General features: G+C 34.5%; 2 protein-coding genes across 2 annotated transcripts; one reads left to right on the top strand and one right to left on the bottom strand.

Moving 5' to 3' along the window:
• Nucleotides 1–1,271: 1,271 nt before the first annotated feature.
• LOC127125582 (NDR1/HIN1-like protein 10) lies at nt 1,272–2,384 on the bottom strand. Its single transcript, XM_051054359.1, has one exon. It carries the CDS (start codon nt 2,248–2,250, stop codon nt 1,564–1,566), a length of 687 nt encoding a protein of 228 aa, XP_050910316.1. The 5' UTR covers nt 2,251–2,384; the 3' UTR covers nt 1,272–1,563.
• A 9,332-nt stretch (nt 2,385–11,716) lies between these two features.
• LOC127129873 (uncharacterized) lies at nt 11,717–12,416 on the top strand. The gene is made up of 2 exons (XM_051058989.1): nt 11,717–12,102; nt 12,155–12,416. The coding sequence occupies exons 1-2, from the start codon at nt 11,717–11,719 to the stop codon at nt 12,414–12,416; spliced, it is 648 nt and encodes a 215-aa protein (XP_050914946.1).
• Nucleotides 12,417–16,830: the final 4,414 nt, after the last annotated feature.

Here is a 16,830-nt window from a genome sequence, read left to right as displayed (position 1 = left end):
TTTTTTAGTATATTTATTTGATGTAATTTAGTTGGATGCATATATATTGGTTTCATTAATGAAAATATAAAATGCTTGGAAGAATTTGGTTATTTAGAGAAAAAAAATAAAACAGAAAATTAAAATAATCGGCCATTAATATTTATTGGTAGTGGTTTATGCTAAACATTTGTAGAAATGTTTATTCTGAAAAAGCAAAATATTGATATCCTTTTGAAGTTATAAATAAAAAAATCAAAAATTATTAAAGTGTCATTAATGAAAATTCCTAGATTTATGTGTGTTTTTATTTTTTAGATTTTTTTAAACAAAAAAAGTTAGACTAATTTGTGCTCCAATGACACATATTAAAAAATTCACAAATAAAAAATTTATATTAAAAACAATGATACAATTTTTAATTTTTTTTTATTATATTTATCTCTTATCTTGTGTTTTAAAGGCACAAGTTAAAATTATCTAATAGAAAAATAAAAATAAAAATTAAAACTCCAATGACCAGTTTTAGTTTTTCAATTTTTAAAATTAAAAAACAAAACTAATTTTCAAAATTATTATTTTAAAAATAATTTATCAAACAAATTTTTAATTTTTTAATTTTTAAAAATTAAAAAACAATTTTTGAGAAATGATTCAAACATATCCTAAGTGATTGAAGTTTTTTCAAAACTAAGCATAAGCATTGCTCATGATATAGAAGAGGATCATGAAATTACTTGCTGCCCAAGTCACTTAAGTTAATTATGAAGATCGGTTGTAACTATCATAACAAAATTTTAAAAATTTGTTATGTTAGATATAATGTAGCATCATGATAAACATACACAAATTTATAATCAATTTGAATTATATAAATATTATTCCCTTCGTTTTTTTTTAAATGTAATTTTTTGATTTTTTACATATACGAATAAAAATAATCATTGTTGTTATTTTTTAAACAATCATTATTTTATTTTATTTTATTTTTAAATTTTTATTAATTTATTTAATTTTTCTCTCTTTATAATAATTAATTAAGAATACTTTTGACAAAAAACAATCAATACTATTTTAAATTTTGAAATGACATTTGCAAAGTAACGCTGGGAAGGAATACAACGTTTCTCTTTTCCATCTTCGATTTTTCAACTCCTTTCATAGAGTTTCATGGAGTTTTCATTTTCTTTAACAACAGACTAATTATAAAAACAATCATACATGCCATTTATTTAATTTGGTAATAAGTCTTGGAATTCACATCCCACTTCACGAACTAGGGAAACTATTAGTTGACCAATAAGAAAAAAAATCATATTTATTTATGTAACAAAATAACAAGTTTATTTATGATATAAAACAATAAGCCTAAAATACCCTCCACCTAATGCAATATAGGAGAATATCAAGCAAATAAACATAATAATAAAAATATAAAATGTCATATTCTGTAGTAATAAATTCCCCGAAATAACCCTCTAGAATATGTATGACTATGTCAAAGAAAACCAAAACTATGTAACCAATAAACAACAAACAAATAACTGTATCATACAAAGTCATCGAATCGGGTCAACAAACCCATCAACGATCCCAGTCACACTTGGTGGTCTGAAACCCACCGTCCACCGTCGCAGCACCGCCGCCAGAGTTCAAAGGAACATGCAACTCACAAGTAATCTTTGGCTTAATCGTCCTCGTCTTAAGCACTCCCAGCTTAAACCTAATCCTAAGATAAATCTTCACATCAATCTCATAAACCTTAGAATCCCTCTCTTTATTGAAATCCAAACTCTGATCACCGTCAAGAAGCACCACTTTCGAACCCTTAAACGAAGGGCTCAGCGTGTTAGTTGTTTTGTGTCCTTGATAAAAAGGACCAAGAAAAACAGAGTCAACTCTAGCATCATGGTACAAAGCCCTGGCTTCGATGTAATCGTAGTAGATACCAAGTCTTTTGTTCGGGTTGCGGATTGTCATGTTGAGAGAGAGATCGTAGTTGAGGTTGTTGTTGTTGTTTGTGTAGTTGAATTGCGTGAGGGAAGCTTTGGTGACGTGGACTTTGACTACGTTGGGACGAACTATGAGCCAGAAGAGGAAGATGGCGATTCCGATGAGTATTATGACGGTGAGGATTAGTTTGAAGATGAGGTTGAAGAGACAACCGCAGCAGCAGTCGAAACCGCCGCCGCGGGATGGGCGGTGGTGGGATCTTGGTGGGGGGATGGAGGGGCCGTAGTAGGCTCCGTTGAGTTGTTGCTTCTCGTACATGGTTGTGGAGATAAAAGAGATAGGAAAAAATAAGATATGAGAAAGTATGAGAAAAGTGAAATATTTATATAGAGAGAATAATAGTTGATAGGAAGTTAAGGTATGAGGTATGAATGGAAATGATGCATATGGAGTAGATAGGAAGAGAGGTTGAAAGGAACAAGTGTATATTGTGGACGGCAAAACAAGTGAAAAAACGCGTGTAATAGTCTGCATTAGATTATACTCATAGTTGGGAAAATAATTACGGCAATGGAATAAAAGACACGGCAAAAAACGATTTAAGTTAAGCTTTCGCTCGTTCAGAAAAACAAAAACATTAGAATCAACCGTGTGGAAAAAACATTAGAAGAATATCTTTGCTGATTTTAAATGGTAAAAAAGAACATAGGAATCAACTGTGTAGAGTGGTTCGTTTTCAAAATGTGGTTGCTTTTGCAAACATCTTGTTTTTAAGCTAAGTCACTCATCTTGAATTGTTTTTTTTATTTATCTATAATAATTTGATCTTTAATATATTTTATAAAAAAACAGTTATAATAGACTACAAGAAGGGGATTCAAACAAGAAATGCATTCTTTTATGGTGTTATAGTGCCAAAATTATGATAACATCAAGTGAAAAGAGTCATGAATTATAAAAGAAATGCATTCTTTTATGGTGATAGAGAGGTCTCCTTCTATGTTGCATCCAAGATTTATATGTAGGTAGTTGTAACAATAATTTTATTTGGGATGTAACTATAACATATGATCTAAGGACTTAATGTAATTTTATTTGGGATGTAACTATAACAAATGATCAACCCTTTTAGAATTTTTTCTCATGTCATCATAACCTTTATAAATATCAAATTTTGCAAAATTTTAAACACGTGAAATTGATAATTAAAATATTTTATACACTTCATCTTCTTTATTTTAGCATTTTTATGTATTTTTTTATACTAATAATTTAGCTTTTCACGTTCATACGCAACACTCTTTGAATTAGTTAAAGAGTCATCAGTCCCAGGGTAGATTTCCCCTCGTTTGAAGATAAAAGAGAACTACTATTAAGATCTATCAACCAAATTTTGGCTAAATTTTAATAGTTTATCAATAAGGTAAGATCTATCGACCAAATTTTGGCTAAATTTTAATAGTTTGTCAATAAAGCAGACACACTAAATGAGATACTATATCTAATACCACTACAAATCTTCAATCACTGGATCAACCATAACTGTGATCTACGAGGAGGTCGGGCCTATAATGATTGAACATTTTTTATAATCAATGGGAACACAAACAATTGTGCATATTCCTAATGGTTCAGAAGTTGTGATTGTTGTTCTACATGAGGGATACATGAAATTATCTATATTGTCTATTAACAACCATGACTTTCAATAGACAAAAATTACTCATAAGAATACATGACATCATGTATCAGTTCTCTTAACAATTTATTGATATTGTACGACCTATATTTCAGAATGTGGTCCCAAAAGTTAGAGAGTTGGGTTTAAATCAACCAATTCAAATGATAGTTCTATCATGTCAACTACTCAAGGAGTTCAAGAAAGTCAATGTTAGGCCGACATTGTTACTCGAAGATATATAGTAGGCATATACGATGGTAGGGTCTTTTCAGGTCCAATTTAGTTCTATACAACGTATTCCTTTTACCCTTTGTTATTTTCATCGTTAGCTAGTATTTTTTGCAACAACTAACCCTAGAGGGGACCTAGTGATGAATTATACTTATAATCAGACTAATCATAAACTTGGATAGGGACATGTGGCAAGAATACCATATGAGGCGGTAAGGAAAATTTGTATGTTGTGACTATTATCTTATGGTAGTGTTGTGCAAACGAATCATATATTTTATGATAAATGAAACATATTTATCCTGACAACATGAATTTAAAGACCAATTGAGGACTACCTGATTCAGCAGGTAGAAGAACGATTCCCACCATATTGCATAATCTTACAAAATACATGCCATTACCTGATGTATCTTTACCATCCATGAAAGGTTCAATGACACCTGGACCAACACTTGATTATGTTATTGAGCTACCATGAATCATAAATCTATTTTACCAATGTAACACCTCTATGATATTGCGAAATCATCTTATAAACACTATATTAGTGAACCAAGAGCAACCATGAAAAATCCTCAACCCAGGTTCATTTCAACAAGGTTTTCAAAACCTCTATAACATTTTATAGTGTCAACTAGCTGTAGTTGAGACTATATCTCTTAGATAATAATTATTGGATCTCAACCTCGTAATTGAATAATCAAAAGTTATATTAGAATTCAATTCAAACTAAAGAATACACATAAGACGATTGTCTTGGCGTCCAAAGAATACATCTAAGGCGGTTGTTTTGGCGTCCTTACTCTTAAGTCGTCATTGAATTATTTTCGATAGATATTGTCACACTCACCACTATTGAATTTGTAAGATGATGAATATGACTCTTATAAATTTATTTTAGGACTTATATCTATTCTATGCGAAAAATGTTTTTTTTCAATAGTTAAAAAATTAAGAGATTGAAATATTGAATATAAAAAGAAGAGAGGAAAGTTTCTCTAAGCCAATATTTACTTACATCAATGTTACTAAAAAAGAATTCTTACAAAATAAAACTCATAAAAAGAAATATTTTGAAAAGGAACAATTATTTAAAAACTAAAGTTAACTATTAATATATGAGAAAAGTTAACAAGTGTTTTGTGACACTCTTTAAAATCTTAAAATAGTAAAGTAAAATTGAAAATGTGTATAATTAATATTTCGAAAATTGCAATAGTTAACTTTTTTCTATAAAATATTTTCTTTAATTAAATTTTTTTAAAAATGACTACAGGTATTTATTAGCAAGAACATATATGTATTTAAGACTACAGGTATTTAATGTGACGTTAAATATTATAATAAGCTAAAATGTTAATTTTTTATTTTTCTTTGTCAAAATATTTCCACTCTTTTAGATTGGTTGAACAAAACACACTACATTTTTTAAATTATCTTCTTTGTTTCTCTTTCCATATCTCTATCAATCTCCTCTACTCCATTAAAACTTTTATCTCCACCAAATATAGTTAGACCTTATTGTTAATTAGGTAGTAGTGTTCTTTTTTTTCCCTTATAATATAAAAAATTGGAGGAAGTACTAGAAATTTAGGGGAAATTTTGCACAAATGAAACGCGTGAATTTGAATGTATTAGGAAGGAGCACGTTCGTGGAAACTTCCAAGTTCCAACCTCCCTAAAGCCATTGACTTGACTATTGTTTGCTTTCCTTTTCACGTTTAGTTCCTATCTTTCTAAGTCATCGACTTACTTATGATTTCCTTTTTATTTTTCTCGATTTAATATACCTTGACTTTTTTTCAAGTGTTTATAAGTATTAATAAGATCATCAAATGCTTTTTTTTTCTATTGCATCTTAAATAGACATTTAGTTTAATGGATCTAGTTTTACATTTGACATATTCAATTGAATAAACTACTCCTATTTTTGCACTTCACAACATTAATTTCAAAATATGAGTAATATAAGTGTTAATGCGTGAAATACTTTTAACGAGGAGAAAAATGATACAAAGTAAAAAAATAAAGATTGTATTATTGAATGTTATTGTTGTTTAAACTGAATAATACTATTCACGTATTTATATATAAATTTACTTGACTATTAAGTAACAAACTCTAATCCTAATTAATTTGAGTTTGAATTACAAACAACTTGGATTATATTACTTATATCTCAACATACCTCCTATAATCCAATTTATCGAACAAACGATAATTATAGTCGATCTGAACTATTCTTAATTTTTTTTCTCAAATTCAAGAATATGCCGGTCTTCAAACCTTTGGTGAAAATATCGGTCAAATGTGCTTCACTCGAGCAAGCCTCACTTCAAATTCACCCTTACTTACCTTCTCCTTTAGGAAATGAAACCTAGTCTCAATGTGCTTACTCCTTCCATGCAGAACTAAATTCTTTGCAAGATTAATGATTGATTTGTTGTCGATCTGCAACACCAGAGGTTTCTTCACTTCGACCTCAATCTCCTCCAGCAGATATCTAATCCAAATTGCTTGACACGCATCATAGGATCCTTCAATATATTCAGTCTCACATGATGACAATTCCACCACAAGTTTCTTTTTCGAGACCCATGAGATTCGTGCACCAAATACCTGAAAAAGATAATTAATTGTGCTTCTTCGATCTTCCTTATCTCCACACTAATCAACATCTGAATAGCAAGTAACCATAGCTTATTTACTTGCAGAGTCTCATCGAAACCATTGAAGAGTGGAGTAGGCTCAACGAGGACGATAGAGTTGAACCACTAAACATTTTTTCTCCATTTTTTAATTGGTGAAACCATGTATCATTTTCACATATTGGACATGCTTTATGTCCCTTGACGCTGTACCAATATAAATTATCGTATGTAGGACAATCATTGATTGTGCAAAACAACATGACACACAACTTAAAATTATCACTTCTATACACATCATCAACATCAACAGTTTCTTACCACAAAATTCTTAAATCTTCAGTCAATGGCTTTAAATAAATATCTATGTCGTTCCCTGGTTATTTTGGATCCAAAATCATCATTGATAAAATCATATATTTTCTTTTCATGCACAACCAAGGATATAAGTTATAAATCATGAGAAGAACATGCCATAAAGGTTTGTTAGTATTCAAATTAACAAATGAGTTCATTCCGTCGGTGACAAGTTTAAGTTTAAGGTTCCTTGGCTCAAGGTCAAAATCTGGAAACAACGAATCAATTTTATTCCATTATAATGAATTAGCTACATGAGGAATTTTTCCATCACATAATCTTTCATCTGCATGCCATATAGTATTCTTTGTGTTATTTACATTAGCAAACAATCTCTTGAATTTTTGAATTATCGGTAGGTACCACGTCATCTTGGAACGAACACTCTTTCTAGTTACACCATCATCATCTTCAACACCATTGTCCTTCTTCTTGTAGCATAACTCCCCACACCTTTGACATTCCTTCAAGTTTTCATATTCTTTGCTATATAATATGAAACCATTACGACATGCATGTATTTTGACAAAGCTCAAATCTATTGGACACAATATCTTCTTGGACTCATAACTAATGTTCAAAAACATGTTACCTTCTAGAAGCATTTCTTGCAATAATTCAAACAATTCAGTGAAACTTTTATCCATCCACCCACCTTTTTCCTTAAGATTAAATAGTCTTAGCACAACTGAAAATCTTGTAATTTTTTTGCATCCCGAATATAACGACTCTTCAAGGTCTCTTTGCAAAGTATCTTCCATATGAGCTTTCTTAAAATCATCTACTATAATATCACAAATCATATCTTCTAAATTATCATTCATAAATTCATCATCTTTAACTCTATGTGACATAAATATTTTTTTTATCACTTCACCATGCCATTTTACCCATTTCGCGTAATTTTGAGTATTTTCCTCACAACCAAAATGATTGAATATAACATTCCTAGGATGTTTTTGTGTATTTCGGAAAATTTTACAAAGACACTAAAAAATCTCATTATCGTCATGAAGGTTTTTTTCCCCGTGAATTCAAGAAATTGAATCTCCATTCTCAAACTCTTTACTTAATCTATTGGCTTTCATCCAACTTCGATCCATAATCACATACGACTTCTAAAAGTAAAATAAAAATGAACATTCCAAAAATTAAACAACAATAACAATAAACAACAATAACTACAAATACCAGAAAATAATACTACATTATACCCTAAGTCTCAAAAACCATGATAATAATAACAACAACAACAATAACAACATTGAAAACAATAACAAGAATAACTACAAATACATAAACAACAATAACATGGAGAGAGTTTTATATACCAGAAACATGATGAGAGAGTAAAATAAAAATATTGGTTTGAGGTTCGAACTTCCTTCCTCCTTGGAGAAGATGGTGTTTAAGTTTGTTAGGTGGAAAGAATGGTGTTTCATTTACTAGGGCGTAAAAAGTGAATTAAACTTAACATTTGTAAGCCAACAAATTTCGACCACCCCGAAGAGGAAAAAATAAAAGCAGGAAACATGCAGTCGAAGCGGTTCGACAGTCAGGGAGGACCAAAGCCAAGTCGAAATAAAGTCGACGGGAGGGGGGGGGGGGGGGTGATCTCGTCGAAGTCGAAGCAAAACATGTCATGATTGATACATATTATTTAAAGCAGAACATATGGGAAGTTGCTAAAGACATGGGTTTATAGACTTTGACGCGTGACACATCGTGAATGGACCATAACCACCTAGCAATTATTTTTTATTACTATTTAAGTAGATGCGATTTTCATTTCTAAGGGTGGCATTTGTAACATTGCAATAGGAAAATACTTTAAGTATCAAGCATCTAAGAGAAAAGAGTCAACTTTCTGCAAAAATGTACACTTGCTTCCACATTTATTTTCAAACCATTTAACTTATCAAGTCGTTTCATTTGTTTTGTTCATTGACGTCTTTATCTTGCTTTTACCCTTTTATTTTTGTTGCACCTTTTCTTGCAAACATTTTTATCTGTCGTTCTATTGATCCAAACACTTTACCAACAAACACACCATATACTCAACACTTATTAGTCTAGGACTTTGTAGCCGGTCCTGCAATTAAACCTCGATATGAAGGCTAGAGATTGTTCACGTGAAAAACCATGTGCGAACAAATTGGCACACCTGGTAGGACCCGTTGTGTTCAGTATATGCAACTACGTAGTGGCAAAATGGTATCACCACGTCCAAACAAAGAACCGTCTTCGGGAGGAGACATAGTTGTGTCGCAAGCGACCGATGTTGGTTCTGGAACAATATCTGCTATTTCGACTGCATATAATGGACCAATTTTAACACGGCGTCAACCTAAAACTCCAAGACTGGCAACGATGGGGAATTCAGGGTAATATATGCCCAGTTTCAGAGTGCCCATGTATAGAACTCTGAGAATGCCAACTGATTTTATGGCAAGTATGCATGTATAGAACTCAGTCAATCCCAACTTTCACATCAAGTTCTGTTGCAGTCATGAGACAGCAAATGGATGAAAGCAATCACAAAATAGTCCACATGCTGACTCAGCAAACGGGTACCATACTGAGACCCTTGATTCAAGATTCGACTAAGAGTTACCAACAACTGGCAACTCAAATGACCCGAATAGGGAATTTCTCAAGGGCTCCCAGAGCGCAAGTTCGTCAGACTCCTCCACCTCCACCTCGACCGAAAACCCTCGGGCCGACATGGGGAGATGGTCGACGAAACGATTGAGCAAGAATACCAGAAGGTCGAACCAATACCTAGGGTGGCCCTAAGGCCTTCTGTTGTGTTAGTTAATAGAAATTAAGATCCCGACCATATGGTAAGGCAGGTTCGACAAGAGGCAATGGTTGGAGAGAAAAACTTAGAAGCTATTTTCGAACGGATAATAGTTCGAAACGAGATAAACCCAGGCCTACAAAGGCCAACATATTCTTCTCCCTTATCTGATTTTGTTTTACAAACAGAATTGCCTAGGGGATAGAAGGTTCCAAAATTCACCAAGTTCGCCGGAGACACCGAAGAGTCTATCGTCGAACATGTATCTAGATATCAAACCAAAGCCGGCGACATAGTGAACAATAAGGATTTGAAGTTGAAATACTTCCCAAGCTCTCTTACAAAACATGTGTTCATGAAATTCTAGTTAACAGACTTTCAATGTCACATGGGATGTTATGACATCCAATTCTGCGCAGACAAGAATTATGCAGAACTTAAAAAGTAAGTGCAGTAAATAACACAAGGAATTGTTTACCCAGTTCGGTGTCACACACACCTACGTTTGGGGGCTACCAAGCTAGGGAGGAAATCCATTATTAGTAGTATTAATTCAGACCTTAAACCAACTGTTTAATCCTATCACTTAATACCTACCCAATGCAATTTCAATCTTACACTAAGATCAGAGTTCCTACTCACTCCCCCTCAATCACCTCAGTGATTACAACCTTTAACTAGATTAAAGTTAATGGTGAAGTCACACTTCAAACAACTCTTGATTGTGCTTAACAGCTTTAATCAAGATACACAACACTCACGCTTAAAAGCTTAGAGTGACACAACACTTACAACTCAATGAACACCCTAGTCCAATGCAATCATTTAGGTGATAATTGCTTGGCTCACAAGATACACCTAATACAAGACACACACACAAATACAGCAGTGAAGTATATGGAACAATAAAATCTTCACGCCTAAAATCCCCAAGTTCTGAATGAAGGATTGTCATCCTTTTATATTGCAGCACTTGGGCCTTGTACTTGTATTTCCTGAAATTAAGGTCAAGCAAGTTAACCTAATTTCCACATATTAGGGTACTAACAAATAGGCTATTTGTTAAGTTCATTAATTGTAGCTTAGTTGTTAGTTTCCTGGATTTTAGCTCAACTGTTGGATTCCTGAAGAATAGCCTAAGAAAAATGCTGAAACAGAAAAACTAACCAACCTACAATTTAGCATATGCTGTCAGGAATGAATGTCACAACATTCAGTTTGACGTCCAAAGCATAGACCATATGCTAAGTCTGTTATTTTCCTGAAAACAGACTGTACAAAATGTTGTATTGTAAAGGACCACTCAGTTCGTACTTCAGTATCAGCTTACATTAATAAATGTCAAAATATCCAATTTGACATTTACACATAGAGCCTTATGCCATAGTCTGTTATCCTCCTGAAGAACAGACTGAGATACATACTGAACTGTAGCAGAAAACCAACTTGCCTATTTTTCAGTATATGCTGTCAATGATGAATGTCATAACATCCAGTTTGACATTCAGACAGTAGGCCTTATGCCAGGTCTGTTATTCCCTTGATAAACAGACTGAAATTTAAATACTGAGTTTGACATTCTATAAATCCTGTATTAGCTAAACCTGCAGTATACTACTCAAGTATGTCATGACATCAGTCAAGACATCAGAGTACAGTTAGATGTTCTAACACAAAATGCAGCTAATCAAACATCTCCAGAGCATGTCATGACATCAGTCAAGACATTAGAGTCCAGTTAATGTTTTAACATAAAATGCAGCCAATTAAACATCCACAGTTCACTTGGCTTACAATGCTACCTCCACAATCTGTCCATACACGCACGTAGTTAGATAGGTTGTTCCATGAACAATTTTACATGGGACAGTCAAAAATAAGTCTGAAAGAACTAGCCATTGTCAAACAAAAGATTGTTGAGTCAGTCAATTAATACCTTAACAGGTTTAGACTTTTGAAGGCTAGATGCTTTATCAAGTCCTTGAGCACGAATTAGTCAAAATGGCCGCAGGTGGTCTAGACTATTCTATCAGAAAGAAGTTAGATACATAGTATCTGAGGGATATGGCACAATTAGCTGATAAGGTTCGACATATCGAACGCTTGAAAGCCGAAAAGACCAAAATCGGTCGATACCATAAGAAAGAGAAAGTGTCTTATATAGCAGTTGATGAATACTCTTATGACGATGAAGAGTTTGTCGACAAAAGCGAGGTCAACATGGGTGAGCTCAAGCATGGACCTCCTTACACATGTAAAGTATTAAAACCATCAAACGAGAAAAGTCCCATCGAAGCAGAAAAAATAGATAAATATGTTGCTAGAACTTACATGTTCGATGTGTCTAAGTGTGACGAGATATTTGATTTGTTAGTTAAAGATGGTCAAATTATTATTCCTCGGGGTTTAAAGGAACCCCCCTTTAGAACAGAAAAAGAAAAGGGGATTTTGTAAGTTTCATAAATTTCTTGGTCATAAAACATCTCAATGTGTTCTTTTCAGGGATTTGGTGCAGAAAGCTTTAAAAGAAGGCAAGCTTCAATTTGGTGAAAGGCCAAAGATGCAAGTGGACTCAGATCCTATGAAGGTTGAAGAAGCCTTGTACTATGAACCTTTTGAATGCATGATGGTGGAGTCTACTGATGGTCCCATGGAGCCCCTGGCTGCTGAGTCTCTAGATGAATCATTTGAGTGTATGATTGTTGAAACTACTGACGGTTTCGACAAGAGAACTGAAGATGAACTAGAGGTGGTTTATCCTTAAGCTGGTGAAGACCTGACAGATTTCCAAGAAAAATGCAGGGTGATTGGTTCGAAAGCGGTACTATGCCCAAGGTGTAACACTGTGTCCGATAAGAAAGTCGTTGAAAGGTTTGAAACGGACAAAAAGAAGGCACAGAAAGAAGAGAAGCCTATCATCCCCAGATTTATGTTCGACAAACATGGAACACCACGCCGAAATGAAGAATACATGAGGCAGTTCCAGCAGCCTCGACCAAGGATTTTACTTCCTCTATCAGATATCCCACAAGAGAAGTGGGTGGAACCTGTGAACCAGAAGAGGGGAAAGCGGCCAAAATGGAGAGTGCTCGATTTTAAAAAAGAAGCGAAGACTCCATAGAAAAAGGTCAAACCAAGAGGTTATTTTGTTTCTCCTAATTATAAAGGAAAAAACCCCATGACCAGAAGGCAATGGAGGCATTACCAGTGAACAAGAAAACTGGGAAAGAGGCTCCGACTTTGCAATTGAAGCATGCCGAAACCTCTAGACAAAAAAGACAACTCCCAAAAGGAGTTTGGATGGAGAAAGGGAAAATCGTGGCAAATCAGACAATAACGATGATTGTTGACCCTACAGGAAGAAAGGGGATAATATCATCTTAAAGTATGAAATATTCATCTCAGGTCGAGAATGAGAAAGAACCTGAGAACACGTTTCAGTCAAATAAGAAGGAGCCTGAATACTCTCCTTAGTCAGATGAGGAGGAACCTGAGTATTCTCCCTAGTTCGACGAAGAGTTCGATGATGATATGTACGATGATACTAATGACGACACTTATGGTGAAGATTTCTTTGTTAACTGCGACATCGTATTAGTGTTGCCTACAAAATATGATATGGTGTCGGAAGTCTCTGAGGTAGATGAGGACTTCATGCCAGACGAAACTGCTGAAGGCAAACCACTATGCTATTACGTTATGAACAATGGCATGGTGGAGGAACAGAAATCCATGTTTAAAAGGCCTAGCCCATCGACTGTACATTAAAGATTAATAATCTGGAGAAAGGATGGCATTGTTGAAAACATCGAAGCTGACCAGAGTTATTACAGGATCGATGAGTCCAAGGGCTCGAAGAAATCTTTCGACCAGCATTTGGCAAACATCATGCCTTGGGATGATGAATCAGGGTCCTACACTTCAGTCAACACATGTCGTGTCCTGAATCTCGATCCTGACTATGGTATATCTGGGATGCTAAAGACGAAATGGAGCTAGAAATGGTAATTTCACCCATGGGGTGGCCTGCAGTCGATGAGATGACTGCTAAGTCAGAAAGTTTAGCTCGAATTTTGGTCTATTTGGCTGAGAACAAAATAAAGTTGGCTCTAGAAGCTAAGAAACTACAAAATTTGGCTATCGAAGCCAAAGTTGAATAATGTGAAGATGACCGACAAGGCCAAACAACAGATGTAGAAAGTCGAAGGCTTGATTGCATTTATGACAATGAGCCTTTGAGGTTTGAGAAAAATCCATTGAACGAGATGCAGAGAATGCAAGCGCAAGACCCACTAGAAGAGATTGATCTAGGAGACGGAGTCACAAAAAGACCAACATATATAAGCATTAAAGTTGGGTCAAATATGAAGGTTAAACTGATCGAAGTATTGAAAGAATACATAGACTACTTTGCCTGGGACTATGGCGAAATCCCTGGCCTGAATCGAAGTGTGGTGGAGCATCGATTACCTATTCAACCAGGAAAACAACTAGTGAAGCAATATCCTCGATGATTTGCTCCAGAAATCACAATAAAGATTAAGAAGGAGATTGAAAGACTCCTCAAAAGTCGGTTCATCAGAACTGCAAGGTATGTCGAATAGTTAGCTAATATAGTACCTGTTATTAAGAAGAATGTAACTCTTAGAGTCTATAAAGATTTAAGAGACTTAAACAATGCTACTCCAAAAAATGAGTATTCGATGCATGTGGCAGAATTTCTAGTCGATTCAGCCACATGCTTCGAATACTTGAGTATGCTTGATGGTTATTCTAGCTATAATCAAATTCTCATAGCGGAAGGTAATGTTCCTAAGACGACATTTCCATGTCCTGGAACTTTGGGAACATATGAATGGGTTATAATGTCGTTCGGTTTAAAAAACGCAGGAGCAACCTATCAAAGAGCCATGAACGCCATTCCATGATTTTATTGAAACATTTCTGCAGGTATACATTAATGATATTATGATAAAATCTTTATCTGAAAATGATCATTTGAATCATCTTCGACGCTCATTTGAGAGGATGAGAAAATATGGATTGAAAATGAATCCATTAAAATGTGCTTTTGGTGTACATGCAGGATACTTTTTAGGTTTCGTGGTACACAAGAAAGGCATCGAGATCAACCAAAACAAAACAAAAGCAATTTTAGATCTCAAGCCTCCATCAACAGAGAAACAACTCCAATCTTTGTTGGGGAAAATAAACTTCTTGAGAAGATTTATATCAAATCTAAGTGGCAAGAATAAGGTTTTTTCGCCACTACTCAAGATCAAGAAAGAAAGTGATTTTTACTAGGGACGAGAGCAACATGAGGCTTTCGACACCATCAAGGAATACCTCACAAAGCCTCCTATTTTATTGCCACCTAGTAGGAATAAGAATATGAGGTTGTATATTGTTGCACTGGATACGACCATAGGAAGTATGTTAGCTCAAGAGGATAACAGTGGTGTCGAAAGACCCGTCTATTACCTCAGTCGAATTTTGATAGATGTTGAAACTAGGTACAATGTGATTGAAAAATGGTGCCTATGCTTGTACTTCTCATGTATGAAATTAAAGCAATATATAAAACAAGTTGATGTTTATGTTTTGTCTCATTGTGATGTTATTAAATATATGTTGTCTAAACCCATTCTACATAGTCGAATTGGGAAATGTGCACTAGCATTACCAAAGTTTTCTTTAACATATAGGCCTTTGAGGGCTATGTAAGGCTAGATAATGGAAGACTTTATTGTGGATCACACTATAGTCAAACAATCACTGAACATGGTCAACACGAACCCTTAGAGGTTGTACTTAGATGGGTCAAGTCATAAAAATGGAACGAGAGTTGGGATCTTAATATTATCCCCACAAGACATTCCGGCGAAGTTCAAATGTAAAATCGACGGAAAGTGTTTCAATAGTGAAGCGGAGTACGAAGCCCTATTAATTGGTCTCAAAATCTTAAGGGATTTAGGAGCCAATAAGGTTGAAATAAAAGGAGATTCAGAGCTAGTGATCAAACAAATCACACAAGAGTACAAGTGTATTAAAGAAATCTGCTGATGTATTTCGCAATGGCGACACAACTATTAGAGTACTTCGAGGTTGTTAGCATCGCGCATGTGCCCCGAATGGAGAATTAAGAAGCCAACGAGTTAGTAGAAATTGCATCTGGTACAAGGTATCGAAAGAAAAGCTCAAGGATTTTATTGAGGTAAAAGAGAAGATGGTATCGAACGTCTCACTGTCATCCAAAATGGAAATCCCAAAACTCGGGGGGTAGATGTCGTCAACAATAAACTTTTTGAAAATTTCGAACTTTTTGTAAGACACAGAGTTTTGCCATTGACAATTTGTCATAGTTAGATTGGAGAAAATCAATTATAGAGTACCTAGAAAATCCATTCGGAAACACTGATAGGAAAATCAATTATAGAGCTTTAAGTTATGTACGCCTGGGAAATGAGTTGTTGAAGAAAACTCCAGAAGGAGTGTTGCTCAAATGTCTTGGAGATACAAAAGCATACTTGGCAATGTTTGAGGTACACAGTGGAATATGTGGGGAACACCAAGTTGGCCATAAAATGAAATGGTTATTATTTCAACAAGGTGTTTACTGGCCAAGTGTGTTGAAAGATTGTATTGACTTCGCCAAAGGGTGTCAAGAATGTCAGATGCACGCAAGCATCTAACATGTACCAGCCAGTAATTTCCATCCAATTATCAAGCCTTGTCCCTTTCGAGGATGGGCATTAGATGTCATCGGTGAGATTCGATCAGCCTCGTCGAAATAACAAAAGTTTATCCTAGTCGGAATAGACTATTTTACAAAAGGGATAGAAGTTATCCCTTTGGTAAAAGTGGATCAAGAGGTTGTGGTCGAATTCATTAAAAAACACACCGTGTATAGGTTTGGGATTCCTGAAACCATTACTACAGATCAAGGCTCAATTTTTATGGGTCAAAAGATGCAAGAGTTCACTGCCAAAACATGATTCAAGTTGGTTACTTCCACACCTTACTACGCCCAAGCAAATGGCCAAGTCGAGGTAGCCAACAAAGTGATAATTGGTTTAATCAAAAAACATGTTGCCAAGTAACCTAAGAATTGGCTCAAAACATTAGAACAAATTTTATGGGCTTATCGGACATCCCCAAAAAAGTCAACTATTTCAACG

This window comes from Lathyrus oleraceus, chromosome 3, assembly GCF_024323335.1.
Source record: "Lathyrus oleraceus cultivar Zhongwan6 chromosome 3, CAAS_Psat_ZW6_1.0, whole genome shotgun sequence".
NCBI lineage: Eukaryota > Viridiplantae > Streptophyta > Magnoliopsida > Fabales > Fabaceae > Lathyrus > Lathyrus oleraceus.
The sequence above is the reverse complement of the archived record's forward strand: the minus strand, read 5'-3'. Positions and strand labels throughout refer to the sequence as shown.

Bases quoted from the DNA above. Each gene is read 5' to 3' on its own strand.
- LOC127125582 (XM_051054359.1), bottom strand. From the start codon at position 2,250: ATGTACGAGAAGCAACAACTCAACGGAGCCTACTACGGCCCCTCCATC.
- LOC127129873 (XM_051058989.1), top strand. From the start codon at position 11,717: ATGGCACAATTAGCTGATAAGGTTCGACATATCGAACGCTTGAAAGCC. The intron at 12,103-12,154 runs GTAAGTTTCATA...TGTTCTTTTCAG, and splicing joins GAAAAAGAAAAGGGGATTTT to GGATTTGGTGCAGAAAGCTT.